Genomic DNA, 19629 nt, shown 5'->3' on the forward strand with positions numbered 1-19629 from the left:
TCCTAATACACTACATTACAAAAACCTACACTGTGAGAGTGCTTGCGATTGGCTAAGAAAAGTATTTGTAAAATTCCGGTTTATATTTGATCCACCCTCGTAATCGAATAGTATGTGAAATGATGTTTTATTTATGCTTATTATTTTCCCTCGATTACAAATCATATCCTTCAGTTCTTATCACAAAAAATAGACGACATATGATGAGTTTCTAATGAAAGAGTTATTCTTTTGCGATTGATAATTTACGAAATTACGTTTTCTTGGTGATTTATGAAATTATGTTTCATTGATGGTTCATGAAATTATGTTTTATTAATGTTTAATGCCCCTCGATTAAAAATAATATCAGCTCTTATCCCGAAAACTAAAGCACAAATGTGATAGGATTTTTTTCTAATCAAAGAATATTTATTGTGTTGTAATTGATGATTTATGAAATGATGTTTTATTATGTTGAATGCCCCTCGATTACAAATCAGATCACCGCTTATTCCAAAAACTAGAAAACATATAATAGGATTTGTTTCTAATCGAAGAGTATTTATTGTCTTGCGATTGATGATTTATGAAATATTTTAATAAGGATTTATGAAATTATTTCATTGCTATTTAATGCCTGCATCTCGATTACAAATAGTGTCAACTCTTATACAAAAACTAGAGCACATATGATTCGTTTTTAATCGAAGAGTGTTTATTGTGTTAATGTGTTATAATTGATTTCTGAAATTATGTTTTATTAATGTTTAATGTCCCTCGATCACAAATCATATCAGCTCTTAACCCGAAAACTAGAGCACATACGTTTAGTTTCTAAACCAAAATGATTTATTATTCTGTAATTTATAACTTATTGGATGACGTTTTATTCATGTTGCGCAAAAATTTATATACTTACCCGATTCGTTCTTAACCTTTTGTGTTCAAATTTATAATGTTATCAACTTCACTGTTATTAAAAATCGGTAATTGTATTTAAACCCAATATAACGTAATAGTTAATTACACCCTTTAGGATTAAAGTACTAGAGTTTTGTGACCTAGCCTTTTTAGAAAAATCGCCCTCGACAGACCTCTACAGAATTTAATTAGCTTTAATTTTTAAAAAAGATGGAATCGGATAAAAATTGTAGGCTCTGGATCATTTTGAACCCCAATTTTCTAATTGGCCGCACTGCAGCATGTCTCGACCTACAGAATTGAAATCAATTGAGAAGTTAGAACGAATTTTATTTGTTTAAAAAATTGTTGCTAATTTCATCAATATTTATGCAAAAATAATAAAATTATTTTTATTTTATAGAATAAACATAGTTAACGTAACATGCAAAAAGTTGTGGCGATAGTGTGTAGTGATCGAGAGAAAAAAATTAATTACGAGAACAATGCTAAAAAAGTTACATAATATAACGACTCAAAAAATGATAATTTTGCAAAAATGTTTTAGGGCCATTTTATTTATGTAAAATTCTAGCTTATCACGCATTCCCGAAGAAATATCACAATCCATCAAAAACAACTGGGCCGCTTGACAAATTTTTACACGTGAAGTGAAATTTCTACCAATAATAACCATGAAAACTCATTTTTTGGGAGTTATGGTAGGGGAAATAAAAATAAAAAAATTGATTATTCTTCAAAAATAAATGTTGTAGACGCACTAGTAAAGTTATTTACAAAGGCCAGGCCCTTTACAGAAAAGTATTTTTTTCTTATAGGAAATGCGTGTTTAAACTAAATGGGACAGACGAAACCTCTCAATATCATTTTTTTTAAACGCACTAATTTTTTCTAGATTTAAATATATTTGGGGGCGATTTGTGTGCAAATTCAAAGAAAGCAATTTTGGACCACCCTATTGTAGAACCTGTAACCAATTAAATGGAATAAAGTAAACAAGTTACATTTTCGAAATTTTATAAAACAGAACAGGAGAATTTTTGTAATTCTTTGAATACAAATGACAACTGTTTTCCTTGGATCAAATTATTTGATTAATTTTAATTAAAGGTTGTAGAACATATAGTCAATTAAAATTGAAAAAATGAAAAAAGTGCAATTCCAACCATTTTAAAATACCAAACAGAAGAAATTTTTGTTATTTTTTTCGATCCCAAACGACTACTTTTTTGGCTTGACTCAAATTATACGATGAATTTTTGCATTTTCACTCCGCCCTATATGTAAAAAAATATAAGTTATCTGATCTTAAAAAATGTTAATTAAAGATTATAGAACCTTTAACAAAATTAAATTAAATATATCAAGAATTTGGAATTTTCAAGAACTTTTAAAACAGAACAGGAGGATTTTTTTAAATTTCTTTGGATGTGAACAACAAAATTTTCTCCGTAACTCAAACGATACGATGGATTTTAGCTTTTCCACTTCGCCTTATTAAACAATTACAAATTAATGTTTAACTTTAAAAAACATTACATATTTCAGGTATTATATAGATTTTTGTACCTTTTAATAAACAAGTGAAGTTATTTTTAGTCATTCCGAGAAACTATTATAAATAGAATCTCATACAAGAATAGTTTAAGTTAAGAATTTAATTGCCACTTAAGTAGTTACATTTTTTCAAACAAATATTTTATGGTTTAATACAACTAAGTTCATGTTCTTATTTTATTTACAGATCACAAGAATTGTATTAACATTAATACATTTGAAGACCCTCACAATCAATCACAGAACTTTTAACAAATCAAGAAAAAGGAACTGTATTTTATTTTCCAATCGTCTCCATCATGCCTTATACTGACTATTACTCTGATGTAGGAAAATATCAATTGTATTTTGGAAAGCATAAATACAAAACTTTAGAACAAGTGTGGAGAGAAGATCCATATTACTGCTTAAGTTACTTAAGATACTTAAGATATCGTCCAAATTCAAAATTTGCATGCTATATTAATGAAAGATACTTAAAGGATATTGAATATTGTCAATAAGATTTCAGAATCAAAAGAACTTCTGTCACTTCAATGATAAAATATTTGAACTTTTATCATTCAGTAAGAATATACAACTATTTTGACGCAAACCATATTTTTTATAAAAGGCGTGTTCATAGCTACAGTTTTTATCCAAAATCTATAATTGAAAAAGATCTCTATTCCTTCAATGGAGTATTTGCTGATTTAGTGATAAGAAAACATATCTACAATTCAATACAAAATCAGGAGGCATTCGACATTAAAACAGAAGAAATGCTGAAGTCAATTTCGTACAATCAAGATCTTTTAAATGATTACAAACAAGATTATGAAATGTTTAAAGATAAAAATTGTCATACAATGCATGTTTAGCCTAATATCTTCAAACTTGCCTTATTGGAAAACAAAGTCAAAAAAGACACAATTGTTAACTTCGATGAAGAGATGATAGAACCAAAGCACATTGTTGAAGTTTTATCCTATATAGAGACTATTCCTAACTTTGAAAGGGCAATTTTAAATCCTATATTGGATACAAATTTCTTTACTGCAGATGCTGATTTGATAATTGAGGATACTATTTTCGATTTTAAAGTTTCAAAAAATTCAGATTTTAATATTTACCAATTTTTGCAATTGATATTTTATACCGTTGCTTATTATATCAGAGAAGATATAGAAATTCGAAAATTTGTCATTTATAATCCGTTATTAGGTCTAGAGCATAGATATTAGAATGAAAGAATTTGAATTTTAAGAAGCTGCTGAAATATTTTGAGGATGTCATTATATAATAATACAGAAATTCAGGTTACAGATTGGCTTCTCAATAAGAAACCGTATTTCTCCAACTTTGAGTTTGGAAGATGCCCCCTCCAGGATACCCTTTCGCACGCTGAGTAGTGTAATCCTACACCGTATCGTGTTTCATGACCAGTGGAAGGCTAGTGGAGGGGGTACTTTAATTTGCGGAAATGTTTCCTCATCACTTTCTTATTGTGAGGCCGACCTGTGTTCCGAGCAAAACCGTGAATTGCGATTTTATTGTCTATTTTTAATCAATATTTTTAGTGGTAAATTGCAGTTAATTTTTGCATGCTTACATTTTAGATATATATTATGCATATGTAGCATTGTCGTGTCCTTATGTATTTCTTGTCTAATAAAATGATAAACTAATGAACATTTCGTGTCTTGTTTTATTTCAATATTCAGGCTTAATTTCAACTGACGAGATGAATTTCAGGAAAGAAGATTAAGTTTCTACCAAAATGACAAATTTTCAACAAAAAAAAATTAATATTCAATCAAATAATTGAGTTTTCATATAAAAAAAGATAAACTTTGATTAAAAAATTAAAATAATTACATTTTCAGTCAAAACAATTAATAAAAAAGAAAGAGATTTTCAACTAAATAGTTAAATTTTGTTCCGTGAATTAATCACTTGAAATTTCTCTCCGGACAGGAAAAATTTTAATTAATTTAAATCTAATTTATTTTTAATTTATTTGAAATTATGCAAAATGTATACTTTTCTAGAAAAAAAGACCAATTTACTACAAAAATATGAGTTTTCTATCTGAAAATATGAATTTTCAACAAAAATTTTAATTTCCATTGAAAATATTAAATTTGTAAGCCAAAGAAAAGACTTTTCTACAAAAAACTGTATTTTTAGCACAACATTTTTTTTCACCAATGTAATCAAATTTCTAGCAAAATACACGAGTCTTCAACAAAAAACTTGAATTTTCAACTAAAAAGAACCAATTTTTTACCAAATATTTGGATTGTAAAACTAAGAAATGAGAATTTTTCAAAAATATTCCATAATTGAATTTTCATTTAAAAAACTAATTTTTAACAATAAAAAAAACGAATTTCCAACAGCAAAGTACCATTTTTTTCGTAATAGATGAATTTTCAACTAAAATAATGAATCGCCAATGGCAATACTTGAATTTTCACTTAAAAGCAAATTTGCAAACAAAAAGCAAAATAGATAATTTTTCAAACGGTACAAACTTTGAAAAAAATAATCTCAACCGAGACTATGAACAACTTTACAGATAATTTTTGAATGATGTAAAAATGTTTGCTCAAAAATTTTCATTATGGGCTCACTTTTAGTATTTTTTTCTAAGATGTCTGACTAACGAACTTGGCATTTAGCTTAGGACACTAAAAGAGTGTACCAAAAACCAATCTAATAGATTAATTTTTTTCAAAAATTATCATTCTCACAGACAGAGATACAGACATAAAGACAGACATAACGACAGGCAAAAAGACATACAGGCAGACACATGCGTAAAACCCTGTTTTTCGAATTCAGGGGGTCTCAGAACGTGGACCTTTTGACAAAAACTCGGAGGGTCAAATTTTACACAAATCCGAGCACAAATCTAATACCTTCTCTGATGAGAATATAAAAATGAATTTTTAACAAAAGACATGAATTGTCAATTACAAAAGATGAATACAAATTTTAAACTTAAGAGATGAATTTTTAACTGATATGATGAATCATTAGCCACAAAACTGGATTGATTTTTATCCAAAAGAGATGAATTCTGAACGAAAAATGTAGACTTAGAAAAATATTTGTTCGTAGCAAAAAAACATTTATTTGATCTTATATCAAAAATTGAATTTATTTGATTCAAATAAAATTTGTTTAAGGTAAACAATAGTTGTTTTTTGTTCAGATAAAGATTTAAATCGAAAAAATATTTGTTTAATTCAATAAAATATTTGTTTGACCATATATCAAAGAAAGAATTTGTTTCATTCAAACAAATATTTTTCTGAGAGTAATAGTTCATATTTCAACAATAAAAAGTTTAATTTTAAATCAAAAATATTTGAATATAATCAAAAAAGACAAATCTTTAACAAAATTATTGAATCCTCAACCAAATAGACGCATTTCAATAAAACAGTTGACCTTACGACTAAAAAGATTGATTTATAATAAAAAGGAGAATAGTTAAGTTTTCAGTTAGAGAAAATAATTTTTAACTAAAGAAAATAAACAATTTTCAACCAAAAAGAGGAATTTTGCACAAAATACATGGATTTTCAACTAAAGTTGAACCTTCCACTACAAAAGATAAATTCCTAACTATAATTAAATTTTCTACAAATAAGGTTCACGTTTAACCAAATAGTTAAATATACAAAAAAAAACATAGAAAAAAATTTAAATTTTCGGCGAAGAAAATTAATTTTCTACCAAGAAAAAGATTATGTAACAAAATAGTTAACTATGCGGATTTTCTATATAAATTACCCTGAATTAACTGGATTACTCTGGATTACAAGTCATTAATTGGCGGATGATAACTGGATTACTCAAGATTACAAGTGGATTACTCCAGAATATTGAGATTACTCAGAATTACTGGTATAAAAAAAACGATAATTGCAGTGCCTTTAAGTGCGTACCAATTGCATTGTTGTCCAAAAAAAGAATCAAATCATATTAACTGGCATTGAATCTATTAAATATTTTTTCCACATCATTAGATGGCATTGACTCCCTGTTCGATATACAAACTCTCGGTTTCAGCCTACTGTTGGAGGCTGCTTTGCAAATCTGCCTTGGCCACAAATCGGGGGGAACTAAACGTAAATGGTCAGGACCGTTTGAAACTTTTCCAATTGGAATATATAATATTACGCAACATATGCGAGTGAGTACCTGCGTGGGACAAAAACCGAGATTTTGTTGAACTTGTTTCGTGAAAGGCATTGCATGGTATAAAAATTGGCAGTTCGTCGAGTAGCATCGAATAGCATTAAGGCCATGTAACGAGTGTACCAGCTGATCAAGTCAGTCCTGAGATCAATATTTTATCACCCATATTGAAAAATAAAAGTTTAAATAACGCGGAAAATTTTTCAGAATGAGAGGCGGGGTGGTCAAATTACAAGAACACTTTTACATTTACCAAGATAATGCACTGTCCTTTATTCTAAAGAATTTAACATGTGATATGATATTCGCCGACCGCAACACTCCTTCAACCCACCACATACATCCTTCCGCCTATTCTAGGATTACTCCTGGTATTCGAAGATGCCGACATCCTTCACCCCTCCTTGCGTCATATAGGTGCTTTCCGAGCTCCTCTCGTCTCACCTTTAGACCCCATACGGTCACACGTACATGAAATAATAAAACTTTTCCTCAATTACAATACATCATTCCTAGAGACTTCTCGGAGTTTGTTTTACAATTATAACAACCGATTCGGGAATCAGGTAGATGCATGGGCATAGGAAACACGGGACTAGGCATGCTATTCTAACTTGGGCGAGCGGGGTTGAATCTACGGGAGGGGGAAGAATTCCATGAGTGGGGAGAGCCGCCATCTTACGATGTGCCATTTGATTATGCGCACGAGCATTTTTACAGACAAACTGTGCATGAAAATATAAACATGTGGGCGCTACCATGTTTGTCGCGGGACATAAAAAGGTGGCGGACCTTCCCCCTCATTGCATCACCCCCGCAATGGCATGCCTAGTCCCTTGTTTCCTATGTCCATGGGTAGATGGGTTCACCCGTCGGTAACAGTAATCATGCAATCAGCATTATCCACAGACCCGTATAAGTTCGAAGTTGCCTACTCGCTGCGATAGTGCTGCTCTGACACAGATGATATGTATATCCAAAGCTATTTTGGTATGTCAGAACAAATTTGTTTATTTGGATTTCAATTGCAAACATTAGTTGTTTAATTATTTGTGTATAATGTTCGTGAGCGATTTTTGTTGTTTTGTCCCACTTTAATAAATATAAACTACTTAAGTAGCACATTGAAAACATTGAAAATTGCCTGCATGGTTTTACAGCACGGTCGGTATTTCTCCAAATTAGTATTAAAAAACAACTTTTTTCACAATTCTAATGGTTGAGCTCTAGATACCTTCATTCGTGCCTATTATTTAGCGTGCCAAATCTTGAATACGATATCTCATTTCGTATGGAAGAAAGTTGGGAAAGAAAAGTACCGATATAGTTTCCAGTTATATTTTCTTCGAAATTCTCCTTTTTCAGAATTTCGACCGGAATAAAGCAGAGACATGCACTTTATTACCTGCACTTTCATTTTCCAAACATTCAGAGCGATATCGCATTCTGTTTAGACGTAAGCTGGGAAAGAAAAATTGTGGTCCACACAGAAAAAACTAGGGGTTCACTCATGTTGCGGCTCAAATGAAAGTTGATGTTGGACAATTCTTCTTGCCTTCCACACGATGGTTCCTACTGTGCTACAGAAAAACACCTCAGTCGAGTGAAAGCGAATTGTTTCCATTTCGCTTGTACCCGCGATGACGACTCCCTCACTCCGTACCAAGGCCGGCCCAATACGCTCAAAAAAGTAATGCAGAGCAGGCCTCCCCCTACAAGTGTAGGGCACTGATTCTAAATATGGGAAAGGTCCTTTAACGGGGCGCCACATTTACATTCAACCGAAAGGTTCCAACCCATCCTTGTAAAATGATGCCCCGTGCAGATGTGACCTGTCCGAAGTTTGGTGACCAGAATAATAAATCGCCTAGGTAAATTAAGACCACAAAACCAACGCATTAAAGTCATTCCGGCAAACCTCTCGAAGGTCCCGCAGAGACGATCCAAGTAATCCAACGCTCCCATGTTAGCTCCCATCGCGCCATAGGCAGCCAATAGGTTGACCTTTTCCGGGTTCACCCTGAAACCCTTAGTACATGTTGCGGTTGCCAAGTCATCCAATTTCCTCGCTAGCTGTATCGCATTACAACAAAAGTTACGCAGTATCAACCTATTTGCAAGTAGCGAATGACGAAACGACAATGGGGTCTCGGCTGTCTCTGAGAGAAGCACAGAGATGGGAGTGGAGCTCATGCACCCCAAGGTAACCCTTCGATAGGCTCTGAAGAAAAGGGGGGCCCCCACTCCAAGCACGCTCTGATCCACCCCTTATGGACAATGAACAAGAGGGAGGGCTAGGCGCCCCAGGAGATTCTTGTAAATACTCTGAGAATATTAAGAGCTCTCGATGCCTTAGCGGCGATCGGCTTAATGTGAGGGATCCAATTCATTTTTTAAATCTAATATTATTCCCAAGTAGTTGAGGGTACATTGACTCCGAATGATTGTTTGATTGATCTTAATTGAAATGCCACGACCCCCTTCACTACTCTTTGAAAAGACACAGAGTTGTGATTTTGGGATCGTAATGGAGAGCCCCAGACTCTCCAGCCAAGGGGTCAGTTGCTCACAAGCCAATTCCAGAAGCTCGAAAGCCTCCTGCCCCAGAATCCTGGTGACGTAAAGCAGTAAATCGTCTGCGTACATAGCCACGCTTACTCCGTCTGGCAGATGTTGCCTCCTCAGAACTAGCCAAATTAGGAGCTGTGAGAGGACTCCCCCTTGGGGAGCACCAACTCCACAGGGCCTTGGTTTGGATCTGTCGGAGGAGAAAAAGCAATTCTGCTGGCTAACCAAAAAGGAGACTAAATTGAGCAGCCTTGTTGGAACCCCCAAGCCCCTCAACTCATCAATCAGAGGCTCGGGCAAAACCGCATTACACGCACCCTTAAGGTTAAGAGCAAGATCCAACGTGCCCTTACCCCCTCCAAAACCCTTCATGATGTCGGAAACTACGGAGGACACGTCATCCATAGATGGTCTGCCCCTTCTAAAATAAAACTGAAAATCTGAGATCCAGTCATTCCCCTCCGCCAAGAATTTCAGCCGCCTTTGGGTCAATCTTTTGAATAACTTGAAGAAAGTTGGTGTTAGAGATATTGGCCTGAAGCCCCTACCACCTAGTTTAGGGATAAGGTGTACACGAGTGTCCTCCAGGATTCCGGGAAAGAAGAGCCGCAGAACATACCATTGACCATCCATTCCGGGAGATGACTTAGCCTTGCACAAAGACAGGGCACCCGAAACTCCTTCCAGGAAAAAGGCTGGTTCATACAGTCCTCCTCATCGGAATTCGAGAAAGGGTGCCTCACCTGAGGAGGAATGTCCGAGCGAACCAGTTCCTCTTGCAATTCCCGAATGGCCGAAGAATAAGGGTCCGTAATTATCCCTGTGTAAGGCTGTCCAGCTCGAGAGGCCAAAGCCTTAACAGTGCACCAGATCCTCGACAGGCCCGTTGCCGGATCCAAGGACTCACAAAAGGCTCAAAAGGACTGGTGCTTAATTTCTCTAAGCTGAGATTTGACCTCACAGTCAACCCTCCTATATGTTTCCATTTCTTCATCTGTCTGATTGGCCACAAATCTCTTTCCTGCCAACTTCCTTTCAGCCTGGATCATCTTGCATTCGGCATTCCACCTGAGAGGTTGCCTGGACCTATGTCCTCTAGGAGAGTCCGGCCTGTAGGCCCCACATGCTTCCAGGGAGTCGCAGACCGCACTAATAAATCTGTCATATATGTTCGCAGGGATAGCTCCATTCACTAGCTCAGATCTAAGGCTCGGAATAAGACCCTCCATTTTCTCATTGAACAGGCCCCAATCCATCAATTTAATGCTGAATCTGCAGGACGAGGAGCAGCGAAGAGCAGGAGAGGTGTCCAGCCTTCCAAAGACCGGAGCATGGTCTGAGTTGTGACTATTATCTCCGACTCGAACAGTGGAGACTGTCGCTAGTGCAGCGGTAGAGAAAACAAGGTCCAAATTATTGGCAAGTCGGCCAGGAACAGAAATATAGGTGGGGGCAGAGTCATTGAGAGGAATCAAGCCGCTGTCAAAAACCGCGGGACACAACTGGTTGCCCATATAGTTTGTGCTTGGAGAGCCCCCCATGGGAGTGTGGGCGTTAATGTCCCCACACATTATCAAGAAGCCCCTATGCGACACATGATCAATCAAGCCCTGCCGAAAGTCATGTGTGATTCTAGCGTCAGGAGAGACATATATGGATAGGAAAGCAATCATCTCTAATGATGTTCTGATAGTTAGCTCAACTACCTCCATGTCGTTCGTCCATAGACCAGTTAAATCCATGCTGTCACACCGAGAGGTAAGTAACCCTTAATCTCGAAACCCTGACCACTGGTCAGCCAAGATTCGGAGATGCATAGGTCATCCAAATCATTGAAAAAGAGCAGTAACTCAATTTCCTCCCTCTTACCGACCACACTTCGGGCGTTCCAATTTGCAAATTTTAAAACCTTCCGCTTCGAATCCATGTCAGACCTTCCAAAAAGCTATAACAGATTTCAGAAAGGATGCCGAGGCTCCAATACGTAGACAAAATATATACCTAAAAACTAATCAAACAGATCGGGTACTATTGAAGAGATCGATGAAACGAGGGCGAGATACCCAGACTTTATAACCTTAAACTATATCCCCAACCGAGTAGGAGAATTGTAATTTTTTCCCAAAAATATTCAGCGAAAATAGTTCTTCAAGAATAAAATACTACAGATATAAATAATTGCAAAAGATAAGTTAAGTAGATCTGATTGTTATGATTCCAAATTGGAATACATCGAACAAAGTTCTCCCAGAGTACGATCAAGTACCATAGATAGGGATAAGCTGACTTATCTAAATTAAAGAGATCAGTTTGTTATGAGAAAAGTGACTAAGTTGCAGTACCTAAAATCATGCCTCAGGGGTTCCGCGGCCGAGTTAGTTAAGGATGTGGCTCGACTATCGTAAACTACTTATCAACTTGGCAGGCTTTGAAAGTGCGATTTTCTAACCCTTGTCTGACAGTAAATAATCTGTTAATTCCTTTAATAGACTTGCCACATTTAAAAAGGGAGTCTGCGGAGGAGTTACGTGCATTCAGTGATGAGGCTCAGTGTATCGTACGCGCGCTAACAAACCTTGAAATGCCTGTGGAACATTGGGGAATATGGTTAATATATGTATAAGACAGGCGCTTAGACTCTGAATCTCGTAAGCTGTGGGAGGCTGATCTTAGTGTGAAGGATCATCAAGCTGTCTCAAGTGCTTCAGCACTTGAGTGACAGAATTTCTCGAACATCGCTCTCATGAACTCTGTATGATTGCTGCTGACACTAAGACTAATAATAGGCCCGTCCCAACTCATTCTAAATCTGGACCAAATCCCAAACGTATTTTTCATGCCAGGTCTAGTTTTAATACGTATAATAGATCAGCCCTTCTATGCCTACTCTGTAAGGGTGGACATTACGAGGTGTGATCAAAAAGTAAGGCGGCTTTTCAATTTTCGCGTGCTACGTACATTCAAGTTTTAAATTTTTTGTTTTGTTGTGTTGGTACACTCGTCAAGATCATATTTTCACTGTTCTGACTATAAAGCTCGTGTTGTTTTTCTGGCAGAGGCGTAAAAGGTTAGAAGGGTTTGGTGTGCTCGACGATTTTCTTCTTTCGAAAAAAATGGAGCAAAGAGTTTGCATTAAATTTTGTGTGAAAAATGGAATCCACTGCTCTAAAACTCTTGAAATGTTGACAGTTGCATACAATGAGTCTACTCTGAGTAAGAAAAATGTGTATAAGTGGTACAAGCTGTTCCAAGAAGGCCGAGAGGATGTCGAAGACGAACCTCGCCCTGGACGTCCCAGCAGGTCAACAACAGATGAAAACGTTCAAGCAGTGGGAGAAATGGTGTTGAAAAATCGCCGAATTACCATCAGAGAAGTTGCTGAAGATGTTGGCATATCGGTTGGCTCATGCGCCGTTTGCGAGAGGCGATACGCAAAAAACGTCCGGAACGTTGGAAAAACCATTCGTGGCTTTTGCATCACGATAATGCACCTGCTCATTCATAGTTTCTTGTGAAAGATTTTCTGAACAAAAACAGCACCACAGTTATGCCTCAGCCTCCATATTCACCGGATTTGGCCCCCAGTGACTTTTTCTTTCCCAAAACTGAAGAGACCCATGAAAGGACATCGATTTTCAACGATTGAGGAGATAAAAACTGCATCGCTGAAAGAACTCAAGGCTATACCACAAAATGATTATCAGAAGTGCTTCGATGATTGGAAAAAGCTTTGGCACAAGTGTATTATATCTGAGGGGGATTACTTTGAAGGGGGCAACATAAATATTGAGGAATAAATTAATATTTTTTGAGAAAACCATAAAGTCACCTTATTTTTTGAACACACCTCGTATATCACTACATGTCCCGAATATCAAGGAAAACCCCCAACTGAATGCCAACAAGAGGTGTATCGCCTACGTTTTTGTTTTGATTGTTTGGGTAGCCATCGTGCAGAGGACGATGGACATCATTCGTCGATTCACGACGCATCCCCGAAACGAGCAACCCCTTCCACGAATTGCAATAAGATGGCTAATCTCTCTCAAGAAATTAGGGACCCCCGGATTCCAACAAAAGTATCGTCTAACACATCAAGTTTACCAACCCAAAGACACTCCGTAATTCTCGCTACGGCTCAGGTTATGCTTCTTGGCCCAAGAGGAACTCCAGTACGTGTCCGCGCTATGTTCGATCAGGATTCTGAAGTTTCATTTATTACTGAGGCAATGGTGAAATTACTCGAACTTCCCAAGCGCCGTGAAAGGATTGCTTCCACTGGCATTGGTGCATCAAGAACTGGTACTGTGCGTGCCACTACTCAAGCATCATTGCAATAATATAATGACACTTCATTTCATCTCGAAATTCAAGCTCTGATTCTGCCACATCTTACATCACAAGTTCCTTCCAGGAAACTCACGGATTTGGATTCTGCTCTGTTTGCAGATATTAAGTTATCAGATCCTCATTGGCTAGAACCAGACTCAATTGATATAAATCTAGGGGTCGATGTCTATGGCCAAGTCTTTCGCTCAGAATTACGTCGGCTTCCACCAACTCAATTAATATCTCAAGATACTGTATTTGGCTGGGAAATTTCAGGATTACTGTATTCGGACAATCCAAGGCGGGCGGCGTCCAAGTCTTCAATACCACTTAAAACCATGCATTACGCCTTAGACGATGGCTTGCAAGAAATGCTTCAACGTTTTTAGGCTGTGGAAGAGGTGGCCCCTCCTATAAAGAAACTAAAACCAGATGATGAAGTCTGTGATCGACTTTAATCAGATAAGCATTCTCGAAACGGTGAGGAACGGTATACAGTTCGCCTCCCTTTAAAGGCACAACCTCCACCCTCTTGTATTGAAACCGGGCGGGTAGCCTTAAGCTCACTCTCAAATATTTATCGTTGTTTCCACTTGGAGCAAGTTGCATCAAGCATAATGCTTATGTGGACGACATCTTCGCGGGAGCGGATAACCTTGAGCTTGCAATAAAAAAAGCGAGAAGAACTATGTGAACTTTTACATTCAGCTGGAATCAAACTCGACAGATGGGCGGCAACCAACCTGAGGTTTTGAATCATCGCGATCAACTAAACAAGATCGATAAGCATATTGACTTCAATGAATCAGTCAAGACTTTGGGCTTACGTTGGTATCCAGCGACAGATACGATTGGAGTTAGTATCACTGAAATGAAACCTGCTGTTAAGCACCCTACCAAAAGATTTATCCTATCAAGGATATCGCAATTATTCGATCCTCTCGGCTGGCTTGCTCTCATCACAGACACTGCCCAAATTTTAATGCAAGATCTCTGGATCTTAAAATGTGACTGGGTTTCGCCTCGAATTAAGGAAATCATTGAATGATGGAATAATTACTGCAATTCAATTACATCCCTCTTAACTCTTTCGATCAGTCGCTGGTTGGGAGCCTCTTTAGACTGTGAAGCTCAATTTCACGGATTTGGTGATGCTTCATCGCGGGCGTATGCTGCTGCTGTATACCTCAGACTTTCAATTAACGAAGGTCCTTGCAAGGTCTCACTCTTAATGGCAAAAACAAAGATCAGTCCTGTGAAAACCAAGAGCATTTGGAATCTCGAGTTAAGTACTGCGGTTCTGCTTGTAAAATTAATTTGTCATGTAAGGACTTATCGTGCTTCAAGACTGTATCTGGTCTTACAGTCAAAATTACCTTGCCTAGCTTCGAAAGCAACCGTGCCATTGGACAACCTTCGTAGCGAACCGCGTATCATTCATTCAAACTGACTTGCCCTCGGCCGAATGGAATTATGTGCCAACTAAAGAAAATCCAGCAGATCTGGCAACCCGCGGATTGAAACCATCAAACCTTCAGTAATTTGAGTTATGGTGAAATGGTCCCAAATGGCTTACCCTTTTTTAGAAGGAATGGCCCAAGCAGCCAGACCCTCGGCAAGTGCTGCACATTCAAGGCCCAGAAAGTGAACCGGAAATTCTAAAGCGATATTCAAGTTTAACTCGGTTGATCCGAATCTTAGAATATTGTCGTCGACCTCTCGTTAGATTACGCAAATGTCGAAACGGATAACCTGACTTTGCCGCCTTTCTCACTGCATCAGAGATTACTGACGCTTGCTTTGCAGTCATTCGTATGGTTCAGGTACAACTTTTTTCTTCAGAAATCGCGTTGTTAAATTCTGAAGGATCTTCACTTAAAGGGAATCCGCTTAGAAAACGGAATCCCTTTGTGGGAAGGGAGGATGGGATTTTGCGAGTAGGAGGACGCCTGTCTTACGCTAACCTTTCTCATGAGGCCAAGCACCCTCCAATTTTAACTTACTCATCAGCTCTCAGTCGTCTCTTCGTTCGCCATGCCCACCTTTCCTTTCTTCATGGTGGGCCCACACTAACACTAGGCGATCTACCAAAGGCCCGAGTCACACCGTCTCGAACCTTCAACGTCTCTGGCTTGGACTATAGTGGACCGATTCAAGTGCGCACAACAAAAGGAAGGGGGCATCGCTCATACAAAGGCTACATCGCTCTCTTCGTATGCTTTGCCACTCGTGCAATTCATCTGGAAGTCGTAAGTGACCTAACTACGGCTTGGTTTTTGGCTGCTTATCGCAAATTTATCGGTCGACGAGGGATTTGCCGGCACCTCTAGTCTGCCAACGGTACCACTTTCCAAGGAGCTGCTCAAGAACTTCGCCTCACCACGGGGGAATGTGAGAGGCTAGAGTGAAATCTACCAAACATCATTTAAAAAGGGTTATAGGAGACGATAAGCTCACATTTGAGAAATTATCCACAATATTGGTAGAAATAGAGGCCTGTTTAAACTCTCGCCAATTATACTCCCTCACTAACTAATTGGACGACTTGGCTGCACTCACTCCAGCCCACTTTCTAATTGGAGACCAGTTGGGCCTCATTATTAATGCAGGAATATCAGAAGTACCTGAGACAACTTTTGAAAACGTTGGTCATCTGAATACCTTCACCATTTCCAAGAGAGAGGCAAATGGCGTGATCCAACAGAGAACTTCGCAGTCAGACAACTCGTCTTAGTAAAAGACGAGAGATATCCACCGTCAAAATGGCCATTGGGACAAGTTATTCAAGTACATCCCGGTCCTGATGGTTTAATAAGAGTCGTGACAATTAAGATGGCAACTACCACCTTGCTTTTCCAGGTCGTTCGTCTCAGCCCTCCGATCCTGCCATCATTATAAACTGTTACGGTACCGCTAGTTGTGAAATCATTTGTATGTGTAGAAAGCAGCTCACGCGTCGATGTCATAATTATTCGTCCTGTGAACGATGGTGGGCGGCAGGTTCGGTCAAATAATGCCTTGTGACTTTAAGTTGGGTTACCTTGATTATTGTGCGTACCATGGGGGCTCGTCGCGTCGTATAGTTTTCACTTCTTCGTGAGTAGTCGAACGTAGAAGATCTCCTTTTTGTACTCCTTTTCACATGCGATTGACATACCGACATAGTCACCTAGTTTGTTTTTCGGGTATATAGTGATCCTTCTCGCTCTGTGTTGTGCCGCGCCACATTTTGGATTACCGTTATGTACTTTCGAGCTGTGCTTCGTCCTGTGGCTAATTGAGAGTGAAATTTATTTAAACAAAATTTTTAAGCATGTATGGTTTGGAACTTTTTAATAAAAATATTTTCCTATCTTCAGTCAAAAGTTTATTGAGTGTTTGTAGCATTATTTTTTAATTTAGGAAAAAGTTTTGAACGAGAATTAGGTGGATGGATTTTGTCTGATGTAAAAAACATTACTGCCTATATGAATACAAATCCGGTGAATGATCCATACAAAATATATAATGTTTCGAAAGAATGTTTAAGCAAACTTTATTTTTAGAGAGTGACATGTTACTAAAAGAATAACACTTTTTCTATTGATCATAATATTTTATACACATTTTCTAACATTATACTACAAATTTTAAAATAAAAATGGGTATATCATTTTTTTATTTTATAAAAACGTTTCTGCGTATACGAACTGTACAAAAATAGAATAGAAAACAATAAAAACAATATTTTTATACTTTTTAAAAATAAAGCAGACTAAAAATTTATTCCAAAAAAAGATATATATTTCAGCATGAATATTATATCAAAAAGTTTTTTGTTTTTATCATAAAGTCGAATGATTCAAATGAGTAATAAGTATTTCCATAAATATAAAATGATCCACATGCCCAAGCGGCAGTATACTATTCTATTCACGGGGTGTGAAACTCTGATAGGAACTTCAGGTAACCAAACTTCGACTTCGGTTTAAGAAGATTCTGGATCCTTCCTAGTAAAGTTTTATTCGTTAAATTTAAGGTCGTAGTAACTTTTCATTTTTTCAGATTCTCCGCACTGAAAATACGCGACAGCAAATGTTAGTATCATGAACGTCGTGAAAATACGTTACGTATCATCATACATTCCAATACCAATTATGCAAGTGAATTGAGCATTGAGTGATCAAGAATTTCACTGATATATACCGGTTATGCCAAATGATTGACTCGACCAATCATACAGCGCTCCACTCGACAAAGGTATGAACCTCCAGTCGTCTTGTACGCGAATGTCGTCGATCTGGACTTGGCATTTCTCGAGTGATAACGGCCATTATTGTGTACTGGTGCTTGTGTTAGAAATAATTGGAGCCTGGCTGCAAAGAGCTGTGGATATAATATCTTTCACTTGAAAGTGGTGCTGGCACTTGATCAATTGGATTTTTCCTAAAGCGACGCTATACATCGACGTAATGACGATTACGAGTCTCCCCACATATAGATGCGATGCATTATATCCTAATATATTTGCACTATAGTAACAAGTTTAAAAATGTTGTTCTTCATTCAAATTTTTCTTGGTTGATATATGGAGAGGTCTTATTGTAAAATTCAGAATTTATATTTTAATTTTGTATTTTAAAACATTCTATAAAATGATAAACAATATATATGCAATATTTCCACGAATAAAACGAAATTTCATTTGTGTAGTAATATCCATCTACTATATAGAATCTTAGTTCAAAAGATTTTTTGGAAGCATAATGTTTACTTTTGTATTGAATATTATCCTGTCTGGCATTCGGGGAAATATTTTCGCTTTTTATTTGAGCTGAAATTTAAAAAAGTAATTTTCATTTGAAAATTGTTGACATAAGAAAATATGTTTGAAAATAATATTCTTTTTTGAAAATTTTGTCATTCCAGATAAATATCAATGTTATAGAAACTAAATTCAATTATAGGATCGACAAAGACAACATTTATGTTATGCAAAAGATTCCTCTTGATAATAGTTTATGCTCGAAACCGTTTGGAAGGCGACAGGCCTCTGGCCCATTTCTTGTTCTTCTATCAGGGGCGCCGGAACGCTTCACCGTGAGACCCTTATTCACTGCACGTGACATGACACTTCTCGGCAAACCGTGGCGCATCCCCCCATTGTCAATTTCACCTATTTCTTATTTGGCAAAGTTATTTGTTCGTTTATGTTAATTCCTTTATTCTTTCCTTTTTGTATTCCAAATACTATCAAATCAAATTCAAGGATTAAAGCAAATTGTTGTTTGTGCCGATGAATGTTTATGACCAATAAAAAGGCAAGCTACGGATGTCGAAAAGTGTTTAAATCTTCTAATAACTGAGATACATAAATATACATTTTGAGAGAGAAAGTTCAGTCTCCTAGCGAAATGCTTATTCGTCAGATTATTGCTGTTAAATTCGAATATTTCAGCGAGCAAGTTAAACAACAATTACCAATATCATTTTTGATTTATACTTTCATTTAGTGTTTTTGAAAATAACCAGTATGTTAACATCCTATGTTGCAGCAAAAGTGAAATACTTACTGACCATACCACTTTTTATTGTTAATGATGTATGAATCAAAATAAAAATTTTATGGAATAAGTTTAGCTGAAACTAAAAACTATGATTTTCCTTTCTATGACCTGTCTCCAGCGATAATGTTACGTAATATTATCTCATTTATGTAATTTAGTTTTAGCAGAAATAGGAAAAATTATTTATTTTTACTCATTATTGGTATAAAATAATATTTATTTGCGATTTTTATAAATAATCAATTTTTATATTCAGATTTTTCGTACTGAATGAGGGCTAATACTTCTGACATTCTTCTCTGGATTTCTGTGTATTTTTAGGTTATGTTAACCCTTATATTTATGTTAATGATCCTACACCCAAATTTCCTATAGTGCCTATCATGGCGGATTCCCCCACTCCAAATTCTCCATAGTACCTGTCATGGCGGATTTCCTCCACTCTACATTCCCCATAGTGCCTTTCATGGCGGATTTCCCGCCACTCCAAATTCCCCATTATACAGACCACCCCCCACTCCAAATTCCCCATAGT

The 19629-nt window shown here is 36.7% G+C and overlaps 1 protein-coding gene and 1 long non-coding RNA gene across 2 annotated transcripts in view; one reads left to right on the forward strand and one right to left on the reverse strand.

Annotated features, from left to right (window-relative positions):
- Positions 1-4078, forward strand: part of LOC117167600 — a 17880-nt gene extending 13802 nt beyond the window's left edge. The window contains exon 4 of the long non-coding RNA XR_004466414.1: positions 2648-4078. This is a non-coding gene — a long non-coding RNA (uncharacterized LOC117167600). The remainder of the gene's footprint in view (positions 1-2647) is intronic.
- A 4350-nt stretch (positions 4079-8428) lies between these two features.
- Positions 8429-10961, reverse strand: LOC117182908. Its single transcript, XM_033376023.1, has 5 exons — positions 10181-10961; positions 9963-10073; positions 9154-9914; positions 8570-8724; positions 8429-8483 (listed from the first exon to the last, which is right to left on the reverse strand). Exons 1-5 carry the CDS (start codon positions 10959-10961, stop codon positions 8429-8431), a joined length of 1863 nt encoding a protein of 620 aa, XP_033231914.1.
- Positions 10962-19629: the final 8668 nt, after the last annotated feature.

Source organism: Belonocnema kinseyi, chromosome 2, assembly GCF_010883055.1.
Source record: "Belonocnema kinseyi isolate 2016_QV_RU_SX_M_011 chromosome 2, B_treatae_v1, whole genome shotgun sequence".
In the NCBI taxonomy this organism is placed as follows: Eukaryota; Metazoa; Arthropoda; class Insecta; order Hymenoptera; family Cynipidae; genus Belonocnema; species Belonocnema kinseyi.